Raw genomic sequence first — 16,199 nt, 5'->3', positions numbered from 1 at the left:
TTTTGTTTACACTTTATCCCAACATCCAAACAGTGCCTGGCACATAGTGTTCCATCAATAACTGTTGAATGATTGAATGAATAACAGCTACCATTTATTAAGTACCTATCAGAAATATGCAAAGTGCTTTATACATTTATTTCTAACTCTGCAAAGTAGATGTTTTTGTCCCCATTTTACAAATTAGGATGGAAGCAGAGAGGTAACAGACTGCCTGGATTTTAATCCAACTCTGCCTCTTAAAAACTGTGGCTTTGGACAAGTTATTTATATTCTCTGTGCCTCAGTTTCCTCATCTGTAAAACAGGGATTATATTACCTATCTCCTAACATTGTTACAAGAATAAATTAGTTCATACTTATATAGTTCTTAGAAGAATGGCTGGAACATAGTAAGAACTGTATAAGTCAGGGGTCACCAACCCCAGGGCTACGGACCGTTACTGGTTTGTGGCCTATTAGAAACTGGGCCGCACAGCAGGAGGTGAGCGGCGCTCCGTATCGCTTGCATTACTGCCTGAGCTCCGCCTCCTGTCAGATCAGCAGCGGCATTAGATTCTCATAGGAGCGCGAACCCTACTGTGAACTGCGCATGTGAGAGATCTAGGCTGCGCTCTCCTTATGAGAATCTAATGCGTGATGATCTGAGATGGAGCTGAGGCGGTGATGCTAGTGCTGGGGAGTGGCTGCAAATACAGATTATCATTAGCAGACAGGGTTGACTGCACAGAGACCATAATAAATCAAGTGCTTGTAGACTCATATCAAAACCCTATCAGTGGGCTTCCGTGGTGGCGCAGTGGTTGAGAGTCCGCCTGCCGATGCAGGGGACACACGTTCGTGCCCCGGTCTGGGAAGATCCCACATGCCGCGGAGCGGCTGGGCTCGTGAGCCATGGCCTCTGAGCCTGCGCGTCCGGAGCCTGTGCTCCGCAGCCGGAGACGCCACAACAGTGAGAGGCCCGAGTACCGCAAAAAAAAAAAAAAAAAAAAAAAAAAAAAACCTATCAGTGAGTGACAAGTGAAAACACGCTCAGGGCTCCTACTGATTCTGCATTATGGTGAGTCATATAATTATTATATATTACAATGTAATAATAATAGAAATAAATTGCACAATAAATGTAATGTGCTTAATTCATCCCCAAACCATCCCCCCTCCACCCCGGTCCGTGGAAAAATTGTCTTCCGTGAAACCGGTCCCTGGTGCCACAAAGGTTGGGGACCGCTGGTATAAGTGTTTGTTAATCAAATCAAATAAGCATAGCCAGTAAGGGTGAGAGTTGGAATTCAAACTGAGATTTGCTAACTCCTGCTTCTTCCACTACACCAAGAAAGTACCACATCACATCATTATACACAGTATCTCTATGTATTTTTAACCAGGAGAAATAGTCTCCTTACAAATATTAATCTTATTTCTGAACATCCCCATATATACATTTTCAGTTATAAAATTTACATGTGGCACATGATTCATTGAGCCCAGGGACTGAAAATGTCTACCAAACATTAGGTGTTTCTGCATGTGCACGGGGAAAATAGCATGTGTAGTACTAATCAGTACATTTTTTACAGGTATTAGAAGTTTGATACACTTAGCATGGGCAAGCCTTGCCAATAGAAAAAACAACCCACTTTCTATACTTTAATTACTCACTTATCTCTGTTTCATTTTCATACTGAAAATTAGTGGTTAGTTTCTGAGAAAGTATGTTCACTACAGTGAAATACAATCTGTCTTATGTATACATTTTCCTATTCGTCTTCATGTATAAAGTCAATAATAGACTATCAAATTTTTAATGACTATTCTTATTTCATTTTAGATTTTATGTTTACAATAAAAAGAGACGTCTTGTCAACACACCTTACGTGGATAACTCCTATAAATGGGCTGGTGGTGGATTTCTGTCTACAGTAGGTGACCTTCTGAAATTTGGGAATGCAATGCTGTATGGTTACCAAGTCGGGCTGTTTAAGAACTCAAATGAAAATCTTTTACCTGGATATCTCAAACCAGAAACAATGCTTATGATTTGGACACCAGTGCCTAACACAGAGATGTCTTGGGATAAAGAGGGTAAATATGCAATGGCATGGGGTGTTGTGGAAAAGAAGCAAACATATGGTTCTTGTAGGAAGCAACGGCATTATGCCTCACACACTGGAGGTGCAGTGGGTGCCAGTAGTGTCCTACTGGTCCTTCCTGAAGAACTGGATGCAGAAGCTATAAATAACAAGTTTCCCCCAAGAGGAACAGTTGTTTCTATCATATGTAACATGCAATCTGTTGGCCTCAACAACACTGCTTTAAAGATTGCTCTGGAATTTGATAAAGACAGATCAGACATGCCTTAACATCACAGGTGCAAAACGAGCCGTTATGATTTTGTTTTTGTTTGTTTTTTTGAAACATTAAAGTCCCCAAATACATGAGATTTTAAAGAATAAATTTGTAATAGAGTATAATTGAATGCAGAGAATTATGTACCTCTAATTGCTTAATTTTGTAATTGCCTTTTATTGTAAGATGAATTCTTTATACTCAGGGAAGTAACTATATTTTTACTTTTTGAAAAAAGTGTTAATTCTTGAAATAAAACATTCTGATAAAAATGTACTTTTTAAATGTATAGTATAGAGAAAATCTCATTTGACAGGAACCTCATAATATTGTTCTTTTAATATGACAGCAGAAACAAGATTATGAGAAATGGTATATTAATTATCTATTGCATCTTAAAAGAACACATATTTATTATCCCATGGTTTCTGAGGCTCAGGAATTTAGGAGTAGATTGGTTGGGTGGGTCTGGCACCAGGGTCTGTAATGCGGTTTCAGATAAGATGTTGTAGTCTTCTAAAGACTTCTCTGGTCCTGGAGGAAATCCTTGCCAAATGGCTCATTCACTCACAGATCCTAAGACCTGTGAACTGAAGATGTTATTTGTTCCCCACATCCAACCAGACACAGGTTGGCAGCTGCTTGATTAGTACTCAAGGCTTGAGAATAATTCTTGGCTCCTGGCTGTGTTCTCAGAGCTCTTAGTTCTGCCCTCTGAGTTACTGTTTTTTTCATGAGAGGCAATATGTGTTTGCATCTGAGTGGCTTTCTCAGCCTGCTTTCTGCTTGTACAAGTTTGAGGGTCCAAAGGGCTCTTTTGTACTCTCCTTTCAGTCTAAGTTAACAGTCTTCCTGCTAATATAATTTTTAAAAACTTTGTGAGTCCCATTGAGGTTCTTGCTAATCTCATTGAGGTTCATGCTAATAAAAAGAAGCCATACCCCCAAATCTCTTCAAAATATACCCCTCTCTAACTTAGAATTCTGCTGAGACAATTGGAGAAAACACTGTTAAGCTTCTATTAAGGCCTATTGTTTAAATAGCTTTCGAGGCACCATCTTGGTTCTTTCCACAGTCATAAAGGGTTTTATAGTCATACCCTCAACTTTGTCTTTAGACTGTTTTTTTCCTGGAAGTACTGTAAATTTTATCTTTGCTTTGAAATTGTTTCCTAATCTTAGCATCTTTTGCCATCTGGGGAGTCTGGGAACTTTCCAAACCATCAATTATTGATTCATTTTTGTTTAGTAGTCCTTCCTTTAGCTTCTCTCTCTCCTTCTTTTTAGCATAAGCAACAAGAAGAAGCCAAGAGTCAACACTGTGTCTGGAAATCTCAGCTAGATTCACCCAGTTCATTAGGCATATTTTCTACTTTCTGTGGTCTTGCAGGCAACAGTGTTGCTAAACGTTCTGCCACTGGAGAACAATAATCCTCTTTCCTCCAATTTCCAGTAACATTTTTCCTTACTCTCCTTTAAGTCCATGCCTGCAGCCTCCTCAAAGGCCACCATACTTCCAAACAGTTTCTTCAGGGTTCCTCAGGCTTTCACTGACACTCTTTTCAAAGTCCTTTCAACTTCTGTTTACTGTCCTCTTCCAAATTCACCCCCACGTTTCAGGTGTTTGTTACAGCTGCACTCCACTTCCAGGTATCAAAGTCTGTAATGTAAAAAAATAGGTAATTTCACATAGAATTCACAATTCACATACCTTAAAATTCAACCTTTAAAGTGTACTGTACAATTTAGTGGTTTTAGTATAATCACAAGATTGTGTACCCATTCAATTCCAGAACATCTTCACCCAAAAAAGAAATCCTATACCCATTAATATTTGCTCTGCATTCCTGTCTACTCCCGGGCCCTGGCAACCACCAATCTACTCTCTGTCTCTTTGGATTTGCCTCTTATGGATGTTTCATGTAAGTAGAATCATATAATATGTGGCCTTCTGTGTCTGGCTTCTTTTATTTAGTGTAATGAGCGTTAATTATCTATTGCTGCATAACAAACTACCCCATCTCACAAATTCTCTGTTTCATAAGTTCTGGGAGCAGTTTAGCTGAATAGTTCTAGCTCAGGGTCTCTCCTGTGGCTGCAGGCAAGATGTCAGCAGGAGTTTCAGTCACCTGAAGGCTTGACTGAGGCTAGAGGATCTCATTCCAAGATAGTTCACCCATGTGGCTATAGGCAAGAGGCTTCTGTTACTTGCTGGCTTTTGGGAACAGGTCTCAATGTCTCACTTCATGGACTTCTCCATAGGTCTGCTTGACTGTCCTATGGCTTCCCTCAGATTGAATGATTAAAGAGAGAAACAAGGCAAAAGCCACAATGTCTTTCATAATCTACCCTTGGAGGTCATACACTATCACCTATGCCAAATTCTACTGGTCACACAGACCCACCCTGATTCAATGTGGGAGAAGGCTACACAAAGGCTAAATACCAGAGGATAGGGTTCATTGGGAACTATCTTGGAGACTGGCTCCATGGATGGCTTATTGTAGTGTTGAGGTACTGGAAAATACTGTGTAACAGCCATAGATGACGAATATTGGAGACTGAATTCAGGAAAATTCAAAAAGAAATCAAAGTTTTTATACAGTCTAATAAAAGAGGGCTTTTCTATAGTTCTGAGCTCTCAGCCTGTTTCTTCACTCCACTTTGATCTGTGAAGGTAAGTAGATGGATATTTCTGAGGGGTCAAAGTACAGCGAAAGCAGCTCCCTACAACAGATGCATTTCATCTCCTTATTTCTTTCTGGCTTCTCCTGACCTTTAGGTCTTCTATTCATATTTGTCAAATTTTTCAATCCATGCTGTCTTTGATAAATATAAAATGCCTTCCTTTAATGTTATTAAATTTTAAACATTAAATATTGTGACTAAAAGCAAATCAAATTAATGGCAATTAAAAAAATACTTCTGATATTGGCAGATACCTGTTTTTAGTTTGATCATGTGATATCAATGTGAGCTTTGAACCTTAGCACAGACCACAGAGCGAACTGCTTGGAGCTGCCAAGGAGGTGACATTTACATTGGGAGAGGAGGGAAGAGCATTGTCTGGGTGTCCGGGAGAAGTGCAGCGTGACTGAACTGTCTGTGCGGGAAGAACCACGAAGTGTGAAGAGCCCTGTGAAGTTAGTGAATGTGCATTATGAGCAGGGTACTTGCTTTAGACTGGTTTTTCACCTTTTAAATTCTTGTTGAAGCTCGGAGAAGAGCTGGCAGTCTTCTCAGAAAATGAACCAATGTACAAACATCAGGGGTTCACAGACCTCAGATGGAGTTCCTATTTGCTATGATAACTTATTTTCTTACTTAATATTGTTAGAAACAGCATTGATAAATTTCTACATCTTCCAAAGTGGTAATTCTGGTGTGGCTGATCCTTAATATTAGGGAAAAGAACACAAGAGAACTTGACACAAATTTCTTGTGTTTTAGTTCTTTTTTTTTTTTCTGAAATTTACAACTTGTCAAGGTGATTATTGACAACAAATGATTTGCTTTACCTTCCTATCACAGAATACAAAAGTTTAAAATTCTACCCCAGATTTGAAAGCTGAGATTATGGAAATATGCCTTTGTAATTTTTAATAGAAAAAACAGAGATGGGTTAGAGTTCATTGTTGCATTTTATAAAGAAAAAAGATTACTTTTATAGAATAATAACCTCACCTTGTAACCTTTTAGGATTTTACAGTTACATTTTCATAACTATAGGCTTAAAGAATTATATTGTTATTTGCTATTGATTCAGGTTCAAATAGTCTGAGTTCTGTTTCTTAGAGGATACCAGAATAGCTAATTGATCTTTTATTTTGTGAAAAGAAAAAAAAATACTAGAAAGCACAAAAGGTTCACATGGCAAATACCCATATAATCCCAATACCCAGAATTTAAAATGTTAACATTTAGTCAAATTTTCTTCATTTAAAAAATACTAGGGACTTCCCTGGTGGTGCAGTGGTTAAGACTCCGTGTCCTGGTCCAGGAACTAGATCCCACATGCATGCCACAACTAAGAGTTTGCATGCCACAGCTAAGGAGCCCACGTGCTGCGACTAAGACCCGGTGCAACCAAATAAATAAATATTTTAAAAAATACTAATAGATAAAACATAATAGATAAAGCTGAAGACCCCTAGAACCACCACCCAAAGTCCCACTCCTTTTGCCCTGCAGGAATCTGCTGTCAGGAGTTGGGGTATATCCTTCCAGTCCCTTATTTAATACTTTCACAGCCAAGTATATATATTCATATCTGATATAGTATTAAATTGTATTATTTACATTTACACAAATAGCACCATAGTATAGATGTTTTCTACACTCTCCTTTTAAATTTAACATTGTTTTGTGATCTGGTCAAGTTGGTAAATATAAATTCAGTTTAACTGCTATGAAATATTACACTGTATGACTATATCACATTATACTATCCATTTTCTTATTGATGGATTTTTTTTTTACTATTATATGCAGTGCTATAAGGAACATCCTTTGACCGTATGAAATTGCAGTTTTTCTACCTCAAAAATGCATGAATATAAACAATTTTATATGGTTGAACCTAATTCTGTTGTTTATATGACAACACTGACTTTCAATTTTTGACTATGCAATGGATGGGAAATGGTATCTGGTTGTTTTTACTTGCATTTACCTATTGTTAGTGAAGTTAGACCTATTTTCATATGTTCATTGGCCATCTGGATTTCCTCTAATGTAAATTTCCCACTTATATTCTGTGCTCATCCAGAATAGGGAAATGAATACAGCATTTCTTTAAGAATTGATTGTGGACATGTTCATGGGTTAGAGAATGAATAACCTTGATAAATATTGGAGTTCTCCCAACATGTGGTAAAAATTTTAATAGCCACAAATTCCTCCCATTCCATTGTGCATGCTCCTTTGCAATGTGATTTTGCCTCTCTTCTCAACCAGAGGTGGTGTCTATTTCTCCACTCCCTTGAACCAGAGGTGACCTTGTGACTTGCTTTGACCCAGGGAAATGATGTTTCACAAGTTCCAGCACTTAGGCTTCAAGAGGCCATCAAACTTGCATCTTCACCCTCCAAGAACACTGCCCCCAAGACGGCCACGTAAGGAAACCAGACTACCTTACTGGATAACCCAACTGACGGCCAGTACCAGACATGTGACTGAAGCCATCTTGGACCTTCCAGTCCAGTTGAGCCTCCATGCATGAGTGAGCCCAGGTAAGACCAACCCACAGAATCATGAAAAAGAATGTCGTCATTATTTTAAGCCACTAAATTTTGGGGTGACTTCCTTTGCAGCAATAGTTAACACAACTATGCTCCAGTGTGGTAATGAAGTGGGTAAATAATTTGGAAGAAAAAAACAGAACTTGAAAGTGCTTGATTTTGAATACAAAGGATCCTTTTTTATTTAAAAGAATACTATTAACAGAGTACTTACTATGTGTCAGGCATTGTGCTAAGCACTTTATATATGTTATCTTCAAAACAACCTGATTAAATAGAAATTATTGTACTTATTTTGCCCAAAGTCACACAAGCGTTAACCATTAGAACTCATTTCAAATCCAGGCATATCTGACTCAAAAGCCTGTTCTAAAATTATCTTGTCTTCCCATAAAAAAAGCATCTCTAAAAATTTACAGACGCAATAAAAGGACAGTTAGTGGCATGCAATTTTATAGATGGAGCGCTTAGCAAAAATAAAAAAGTTAAGTGACATAAACTGAATAAACATGTAATTGGGATTTTAATTAGTAAATCTGGCTGCAAATAAAAAATACACAAGTTTTGTTATTAATATGCAAATTAAAGACAAAGATGGCACAGTAGAGTCATGCTTTTACACACCCCCTCTCTTATATACATAGCATGATATATAAAATGTGAAATGAAAAAATGAAAAAGACACTCATGGACTTCAGAATACAAACACAAAATATCGACCAGGGCTGAAGCTGGCGTCTCCTGAGCTCTGGGTCCAGAAGGCAGTGGCAGCTCCAGTATTCTGTTCCTGTAGAATAAGCGAAACTAAACCTGCTTCCCTAAGAAAAATGTAAAATGTAGGCTTTTAACTAAATCGGACAGGACTAGTCTCCCTAATTTTTTTCTAATGTGAGGATTTGCTAGGTAAGAAAATAACAGTCAACCTGGTATAGGTCTGCTATGAATATTGGGGTACATGTATCCTTTCGAATTATGGTTTTCTCCAGATATCAATATATGCCCAGGTGTGGGATTGTTGGATCAAATGGTAACTCTATTTTTAGTTTTTTAAGGAAACTCCATACTGTTTTCCATATCTAATTAGATAAATTAGACTTCATAAAAATTTAAAATGTTTGTGTTTCTAAGGACAAAAGGTGAAAAGACAACCTACAGAATGGGAGAAAATATTTGCAAACCATATATATAAAGGATTTGTATCTAAAATACGTAAGAACTCTTACAACTCAAAAATAAAAAGGCAACCCAGTTAACGATGGGCAAAGGATCTGAATAGACATTTCTCCAAAGAAGATACACAAATAGCCAATAAGCACATTTAAATATGGTCAACATCATTAGTCATCAGGGAAATACACATCAAACCCTAATGAGATAACTCTTCACACACACTAAGATGGCTATAATAAAAAAAATAGACAATAGCAAGTATTGGCAAGGATGTAGGAAATTGGAATGCTTGTGCATTGCTAGTAGGAATGTAAAATAGTGCAGCTGCTTTGGAAAACAGGCAGTTCCTCAACAAGCTAAATACAGAGTTACTGTATGACCTAGCAATTCCACTCCTAAGTATATACCCAAGAGAATTTAAAACATGTCTACAGGGCTTCCCTGGTGGTGCAGTGGTTGAGAGTCCGCCTACCGATGCAGGGGACACGGGTTCGTGCCCCGGTCCAGGAAGATCCCACATGCCGCGGAGTGGCTGGGCCCGTGAGGCATGGCCGCTGAGCCTGCTCAATGAAGACAATATAAATAATAGTATTAAAGAAAAAAATTCAGTAAATAATGTATGTGGCAAACCTTGAAGTTTGGAAAAGTCTGAGTGTTTTCTACTGAGCATTTTTCAAACCCAGTAATATGTTTAGATTAATAATGAAGTAAAACTTAATATACCATTCAGTTCCCAGTGCCAAATATCTCTTTAAATTAATCCTTAGATAGGTTCTTTAAAGTACAATACTTTCTTCCAATACTATTTCCAAGAACATTTTCAGGAATTTGCTCCTTATTTACCACAGATTTTCCCAAGGTTCCTAAACTGTGCAAGCTGAGGTGGCTTGGAGCATCATGGGAGAAACATTGATACTTGACATCTTTTGGATACCATGCAAACTTCTAGTTCCAGGTAATTGTTACATTAGATAGCACCACATTCCCTTTGATGATGTATCTTTGTGAAGCTGAGTTTTGAGCCATTGCTGTGATAAAAAGCTAGTACTATGCAAAAATCAATGTGAAAAAAAATGAGGATGGCAGTGTCCAACATGATCCCAATTTTGAGAAACTGCAGTGCCCAAAAGGCACACTCATTCCATTAGTAGGTAATTTAAGAATGAGGTAAAAATTATCACTTTGCTTTTAATTTATGTGTTCTTTTTTTTCAAATGGCTACTACAGTTGCTAGAACCTAACTACTTAATAAATTTAACTGTTAGGTATTTCTTTTGGCCAGGGCACTCCATGAAAAAATTACTGAGACTAAAGATGCCATAAACCAAGAAAGTTTGGGAAGCTCTGAGTTATTTATTTCTCCATATATTAAATACGCTCCAAACTTTCCATAGTTCTTCAGTTCTCATGCAACATTCCTCTGATATACCAATCAGTATGTTAAAGGATCAGTCTCTCGGATTGGGGGTGTATATATGTAGGAACACCTCTTGATAGGAAATGACTGTCTTCAGTGCCTGCCTTAAAGGTAACAGGTAAAAGAGAAGCAGTTATCTTCCCAATCTAACGAGCAGTCATATAGGTGCTAGAGAGGGAAAGATACACTCTACCCCCTAACTCCCGAGGGCCACTTCATAAACCATAAAAGTGACAATGAGATAACAGAACCACTCAACACATTTTTCAGTCAGGAGTGCTCACCTGTCTGGACCAGAGAATTCAATACCATCTACTGCCCCCTGCTAGAACATCCTGGGTAAATCATGCTACTCCTGATTCCTCCTCTCAAATTTTCTGCCCCAAAAAGAGCTTTCTATAACTCAGACCCCAGCTGCAGTTACTGTACTAAAATATACAGTATGTTATGGGCATATAAATCCAGTGATTATTACTGCATTAAATATGTACTTCTATAAATGTTTCCATAGTTACAATACCAAAACTATATTTAGAATTAATAAATAGTGAACTTCTTTCCATTTGTAATCATTTAGCCCCCTCACAGAAATTTGGAAAAGGACTGAAAATCAAATATTTAAAGTTTCTACTCCTGAAGTGAGACACAAACTAATCAGAATACCCTTTTAAAAATGTTTAAACCAAATTCATATACACAGCATATATAAATGTATAGTACATTAACACATACTTGAAAAAAAGAAGTTTGCCCATAATCAAAACTTTATTGAAAAACTGACAGCAAAATAGGAGAGCACTGTTGTATACCTTACAAAATTAAACATAATTACATTATCTTGGTAGATTAACTGGAATTACTGAACTGATAAGGCTTTCTGTGATAGAACACAAATTCAGGAAGTTGTGTGGATCATTAGTGTTGCTTTCTTCTAAATGAACACCCTGCAAAGGAATCACAAGAGCATATTAAACACAAGTCTATTCTATCTTTGGTACAGTTTTAATGACAAAAAATACTTTTTACATAAAAGCTTAAGTTTTAGAAATACTAGAGTAATAGTCATATATAGGTTATTTATTTTTTTATACCAGAAATTTGCTAAAAGATATCTTTTATATTTGAATTTACTCTGATGTGGCTGTCACTCTCTGTTCTCAAATGTTATAATGGAGTTCAAGAAAATAATTCTGATTAGAGTTCATTTCAGATCTTTTAGGAAAATTCTGGTACAGATGCACCCTTTTAATCATCTGTCGGCACATGGACACAAAGTTCTAAAATCATGGCATGATATAAAGGTTTTGGCAATCTTGCAAGTACATTTTTAAGAGCAATACTGCATTTAAATATTGTGTTAATTTCAGTTAGATCTCACAAAGTGACACCAAATAGATCTTGGATTTATTGGCAATCCACTTATAACTCTTCCAATGAGAATAACATGGAATTCACAGCTCCTCAAAATACCACAAGCAAATTTCAAATATCACTATTGAACTGTAAATCTCTAAGTACTACTATGGAAAATTATATACATATGTATTATTTTTTCTTCACAAAAGTGAAAGAATTAAAATTAGACTATATTAATCATAAGTTGCTCAGAGAAATCAAACCTCTGACATTTTCATATAGTTATCTGTTGCTTAGCTAGCAATGATTAAAACTATCTTAAATCATATGTACCAAGTACATTTGAAACAAAATATTTACAGGAGAAATTTTTAAATCCTATGTTTTTAGATATCTTATGTATTTATTCTTTTGCTCCATTCTGATTTATGTCTAACATTCCAAGTTAAGCAAACTGACTAAATACAACAGAATCAGGTGCTCTAAACTAAGAAAAATAATAGATAAAGCAATTCTTTACAAGGTCAAGAGTACAAACTTATCTAATTGAACAGGGCACTCTTTACTAAAAGAGCAATAAAAGATAAAAATTATTTTGGTAATTATGAATTTAAGATTTCTTTTAAACTGATTTTTAGTAAAGAGAGAGATTTTAAAATCATAAAATCTGATCACTGGGTTAGAAAATGCCAAATGATTTACCTTCTGTGAGTCTGGCCTTTCCTCCTGTCGGCTGGCACAACACGGTTGAACAACCTACACAAAGCACCACTGTCTGAGCATGGCTGAAAACCGTGGTAATCTTGTAGCAGCCTGAAAAAGGGAAGTGTTAAAAGTGAAAAGCAGAAAAAAACACAGTACCTGTTCAACATATTTCTAGTAAAGACCCTGTAAAAGATTAGGAACTTCAGTGCTGTGCAGTAGCAAACCATATATGTAACAAACTTCTCTAGTAGCCACATTAAAAACAAGTTTTTTTTTTTAAAGTGAAATTAATAATATATTCTATTGAACCTCAGTATTTCCAAAGTATTATTATTTCACCGTATAATCAAAGCCTTTTTGTTTTCAATGCTACATCTTCAAAATCTGGTGTATATTTCACACTTAAAGATACAGCATAAAAAAAAAGATACAGCATGGTGACTATAGTCAATAATACCATATTGAATATTTTAAAGTTGCTAAGAGAGTATATCTTAAAAGTTCTTATCACAAGAAAAAAAATTTTGTAACTATGTATGGTGACAGATATTAACTAGACTTATTGTGGTGATCATTTCCCAATATATACAAATATGAATCATGAGATCACACACCGGAAACTAATATAATGTTTTATGTCAATTATACCTCAAGAAAAAAAGAATGAGAAAGAATTTTTCCATTTTGACTAGCCACATTGCAAGAACTCAGTAGCCACATATGGCTAATGACCACCATACCGGACCCCGCAGCTTTACACTGAAGAATCAATATACTTTTCATTGCATCGTGAAAAAGAAAACTTATCATCTGAACAGCTTAAAGACTTAATAAGTCCAATGTCATGTCCCCTGTGGAGTCCCATCTTCACACACACACACCCCCACCACCCAAATGTTTCTAAAGTGGTTTATTATGGAAATAACCCTTATGACATTCCAATTCTGTAATCCCACTTCGGGTCCTAATATCGAAACGTAACAACACACTATGAGTAACCCTTACAGAAATTCTGTAAGTAATCCTTATAGAAATTTTCCTTAGGAAAGGAGTTAAAGTTTGAAATTTTACCTGGACATTTTACATCCATAAAATAAGAATTTGGACTTTGAACCAGCCGTTTCTTTTTATGTTTTTTCTTTTCCTCTTCCAAGGAAGGATGCAGTAAATCTCTAGCCAACTGAATAAAAAAGCATATTATTACTACTAGAATGACACCACAACTCTGGCCGATTTAACCATATGTGAAATATACATACAAAAATAGGAATAACAGTCATATTCAGCAGAGACAACACTTTAGATGTTACTTATTTTAAAGCCTGTTAACTTTCATCAACACTTTTTATAATGCTTGTGTTCTCCAAGTTCCGGTTAAGGGGAACGATCAGGAAACATGTGGTAAGGTTAGCTCCGTTCTTCTTAACTAATAACAGTCGCCAGTGAAAATAAAACTGTGGTGCTAAGTAAGAACGTGATCCGGACCCTGGACCCGCTGAGAGTACAAGTCGCTGAGGTAGACCCGGCGAATGCCAACACCGAGGTGATTTCTGCCCCCAGGGTTCAACATCTGATAAGAACTCTTTTAAGTGGCTGACGCGAGACGGTCCTTGATAATTTGTAAGGCAACTGCGAAGACAGTTTTCAAAAAGGAAACAAGTAGGAAATCGCTTCCGAGAGAAGGCACAGGGGGCAAGACCCACGAAGCAAAAGGAGTGCAAGAAGACTTCAACGGTCACAGCCTCGCGGGTTCCCACCGAAACCCAGGAGGGCTGACTAAGGTACCCGGGGAGCTGTCCCCTCCCAGCCATGGACTCCAGACTGCACCCAGGGCGGCGCCGGGTGCAGTCCCAACGGCTCCACGCCCAGGCAGGGCCCGACTTGCCGCGCCGCCGGGCAAGTCCCAACAAGTCCACCACGCGCGAAAGAGCCGCGGGATCCGAGCCGCCGAGCCGCGTTCGGCCGGGAGCCCCGGGGGCCCGCGGAGCCATCGAGCTAGCCCGCCCCTGGGGCCCCTCGGCCTACAGAGAAGGCAGACACAAACGCGAAGCCCGAAAGTAAACAACTCACAGGCATGTTGATCCTTTCGCAAGCCCAGCCCGTGCAGATCTCTAAGGCGACACCCCAAGCAAGCAGCACGCGACCGGGAGCGCGGCGTCAACTTCCGGGATAGAGGAGGCTGGGAGGAGCGGAGCGGCGGGCCCGTTGACTCTAGGCGCTCCTCTCTGTGGTGAGGGCTGGCTCCGGCCGGGATCCGCGGGCGGCGGGCGAGGGGAGGTGCCGAGCCCCTTGCCCATTCGAGTTCCAAAGCCCGCGAACCTAACGGGCTCCTGGGCTAAGGCCGCCGTCCCCAGGGTTTCGCCCTGGGCAAGTGGTTCCTGGGGCCGGGCTCAGGCGGTGCACGCCCGGATGGGAAGCCCCCTCGGGCTTCGGGAGCGCCGGCACCGCTGCAGAGCGGACCCGGCTGGGCACGCTTGGTCACTTGTCGTAGGTCCCGCCGCCAAGCCTTCCGCTCTCGGCTGCCCTGCGGGCGGGCACACGGGTGATGCCTCTGTTCTTTTATGTATTAAAAACAATATTATTAATTAAAACCATTAACACGTGCTAGCGAGATTATGAAAGAAGCTCGTTTACTTGCGCCTCCTGCTTCCAAGGTACCGGTACCGGTTATTAAGTTCTTCGCGGGATGTAGCTGTGCCTTGGGTTTGCTTGGCCTTGAAAAAAGTTTTTAAGAAGCAGCGATTCGTTGCCGTGCTTAGTTCATCGTGTGGCTCCTTGCTGTCCTCCGTGGGTCACACTTTCCAGAGCAGACAGCTGGAGCATGAAAAAAACAGCGAGTGTCGCCGATGGCCAGACTTGAAATATTTTTGATGAAGAGGACCATCCTGTGAGTGCGTGTGGTCAAAAGCTAAGAAATCAAGGAGACGCTTCATCAGAAAATTGTCCTAGATAGACGTTCTAGATCGATTTTTATTTCTCTTCGAAAACATAGTACATGTGTAATGTACATTTTGGAAAATGCAGAAAAACAGAAGAAAATTTAAATCACCATCCAGAGATAAGCATTATTAATATTCTGACCTTTATCATTCCAGACTTTTTTTTATTCACTTGCATGTAGGTTTGTTTTGGGTTTTGGTATTACATAATTGGTATCATCTTGTACATATTCTTTTATAGATTTGATCCCCTCCCCCCACAACTTACTGTATAATGAAAATCACTCGATGTTACTACATGTTCTCCTACACTATGACTTTTAATGGGCACATAGCATTCATCCTGTGAATATATGTCCTTATTTCATCCATACACTATAATAGACATTAGGGGGACTTCCCTGGTGGTGCAGTGGTTAAGAATCTACCTGCCAATGCAGGGGACACAGGTTCGAGCCCTGGTCCAGGAAGATCCCACCTGCCATGGAGCAACTAAGCCCATGCGCCACAACTACTGAGCCTGAGCTCTAGAGCCTGCAAGCCACAACTACTGAGCCCGCATGCCACAACTACTGAAGCCCATGCACATGGAGCCCGTGCTCCGCAACAAGAGAAGCCACCACAATGAGAAGCCCGTGCACCACAAGGAAGAGTAGCCCCCAGTAGTGGCAACTAGAGAAAGCCCACATGCAGCAACAAAGACCCAACACAGCCAAAAATAATAAATAAATAAATAAAATAAAAATTCTGTCTGGAAAAAAAATAAAGTAAAATAGACATTACAGCTGGGTTTTAAATACTTAATATTTAAAATATTAATATTATATACTTTCAGACAGATAAGTATATGGAATAATACAATTGTGTATGCAGAATCATGGCCCCCAAAGACTTCTTAATCCCCAGGACCTGTAGTTATATAGCAGGTGGGAATAAGATTGCTAATTAGCTGGCTTTAAACTAGGAAAATTATCCTGGATTATCCTTAAAAGTGGAAGAGAAAGAAAGAGAGAGACATGTGGTGATG

The 16,199-nt window shown here is 38.7% G+C and overlaps 2 protein-coding genes across 7 annotated transcripts in view; one reads left to right on the top strand and one right to left on the bottom strand.

The window, feature by feature from the left end:
* Window positions 1–16,199, top strand: part of LACTB (lactamase beta) — a 62,515-nt gene that overhangs the window by 12,810 nt on the left and 33,506 nt on the right. The window contains exons 6-9 of one of the 6 annotated variants that reach the window (XM_069540474.1): window positions 1,829–1,919; window positions 4,139–4,267; window positions 7,365–7,576; window positions 9,604–9,710. In XM_069540474.1, the coding sequence (XP_069396575.1) occupies window positions 1,829–1,919; window positions 4,139–4,267; window positions 7,365–7,463 (319 nt within the window). In that variant the 3' untranslated portion in view covers window positions 7,464–7,576; window positions 9,604–9,710. Of the gene's footprint in view, window positions 1–1,828; window positions 4,114–4,138; window positions 5,793–7,364; window positions 7,577–9,603; window positions 9,711–16,199 lie in introns of those variants that run through there. The other 5 variants (XM_060005831.1, XM_069540475.1, XM_060005832.1 and 2 more) reach the window with 5 other exon arrangements.
* Window positions 9,880–14,607, bottom strand: RPS27L (ribosomal protein S27 like). Its single transcript, XM_060005833.1, has 4 exons — window positions 14,304–14,607; window positions 13,305–13,413; window positions 12,231–12,341; window positions 9,880–11,116 (listed from the first exon to the last, which is right to left on the bottom strand). The coding sequence occupies exons 1-4, from the start codon at window positions 14,307–14,309 to the stop codon at window positions 11,088–11,090; spliced, it is 255 nt and encodes an 84-aa protein (XP_059861816.1). The 5' UTR covers window positions 14,310–14,607; the 3' UTR covers window positions 9,880–11,087.

Source organism: Delphinus delphis, chromosome 2, assembly GCF_949987515.2.
Source record: "Delphinus delphis chromosome 2, mDelDel1.2, whole genome shotgun sequence".
Taxonomy (NCBI): Eukaryota; Metazoa; Chordata; class Mammalia; order Artiodactyla; family Delphinidae; genus Delphinus; species Delphinus delphis.
Note: the sequence above shows the minus strand (reverse complement) of the source record. Positions and strands in the feature narration are given on the sequence as shown.

What these genes read in the sequence shown, in the direction of transcription:
- RPS27L (XM_060005833.1), bottom strand. An exon ending in TATGGATGTAAAATGTCCAG is followed by an intron (nt 12,342 to 13,304) that starts GTAAAATTTCAA and finishes TCCCTTTTTCAG; the next exon opens with GCTGCTACAAGATTACCACG. An exon ending in AAAGGCCAGACTCACAGAAG is followed by an intron (nt 11,117 to 12,230) that starts GTAAATCATTTG and finishes ATTCCTTTGCAG; the next exon opens with GGTGTTCATTTAGAAGAAAG.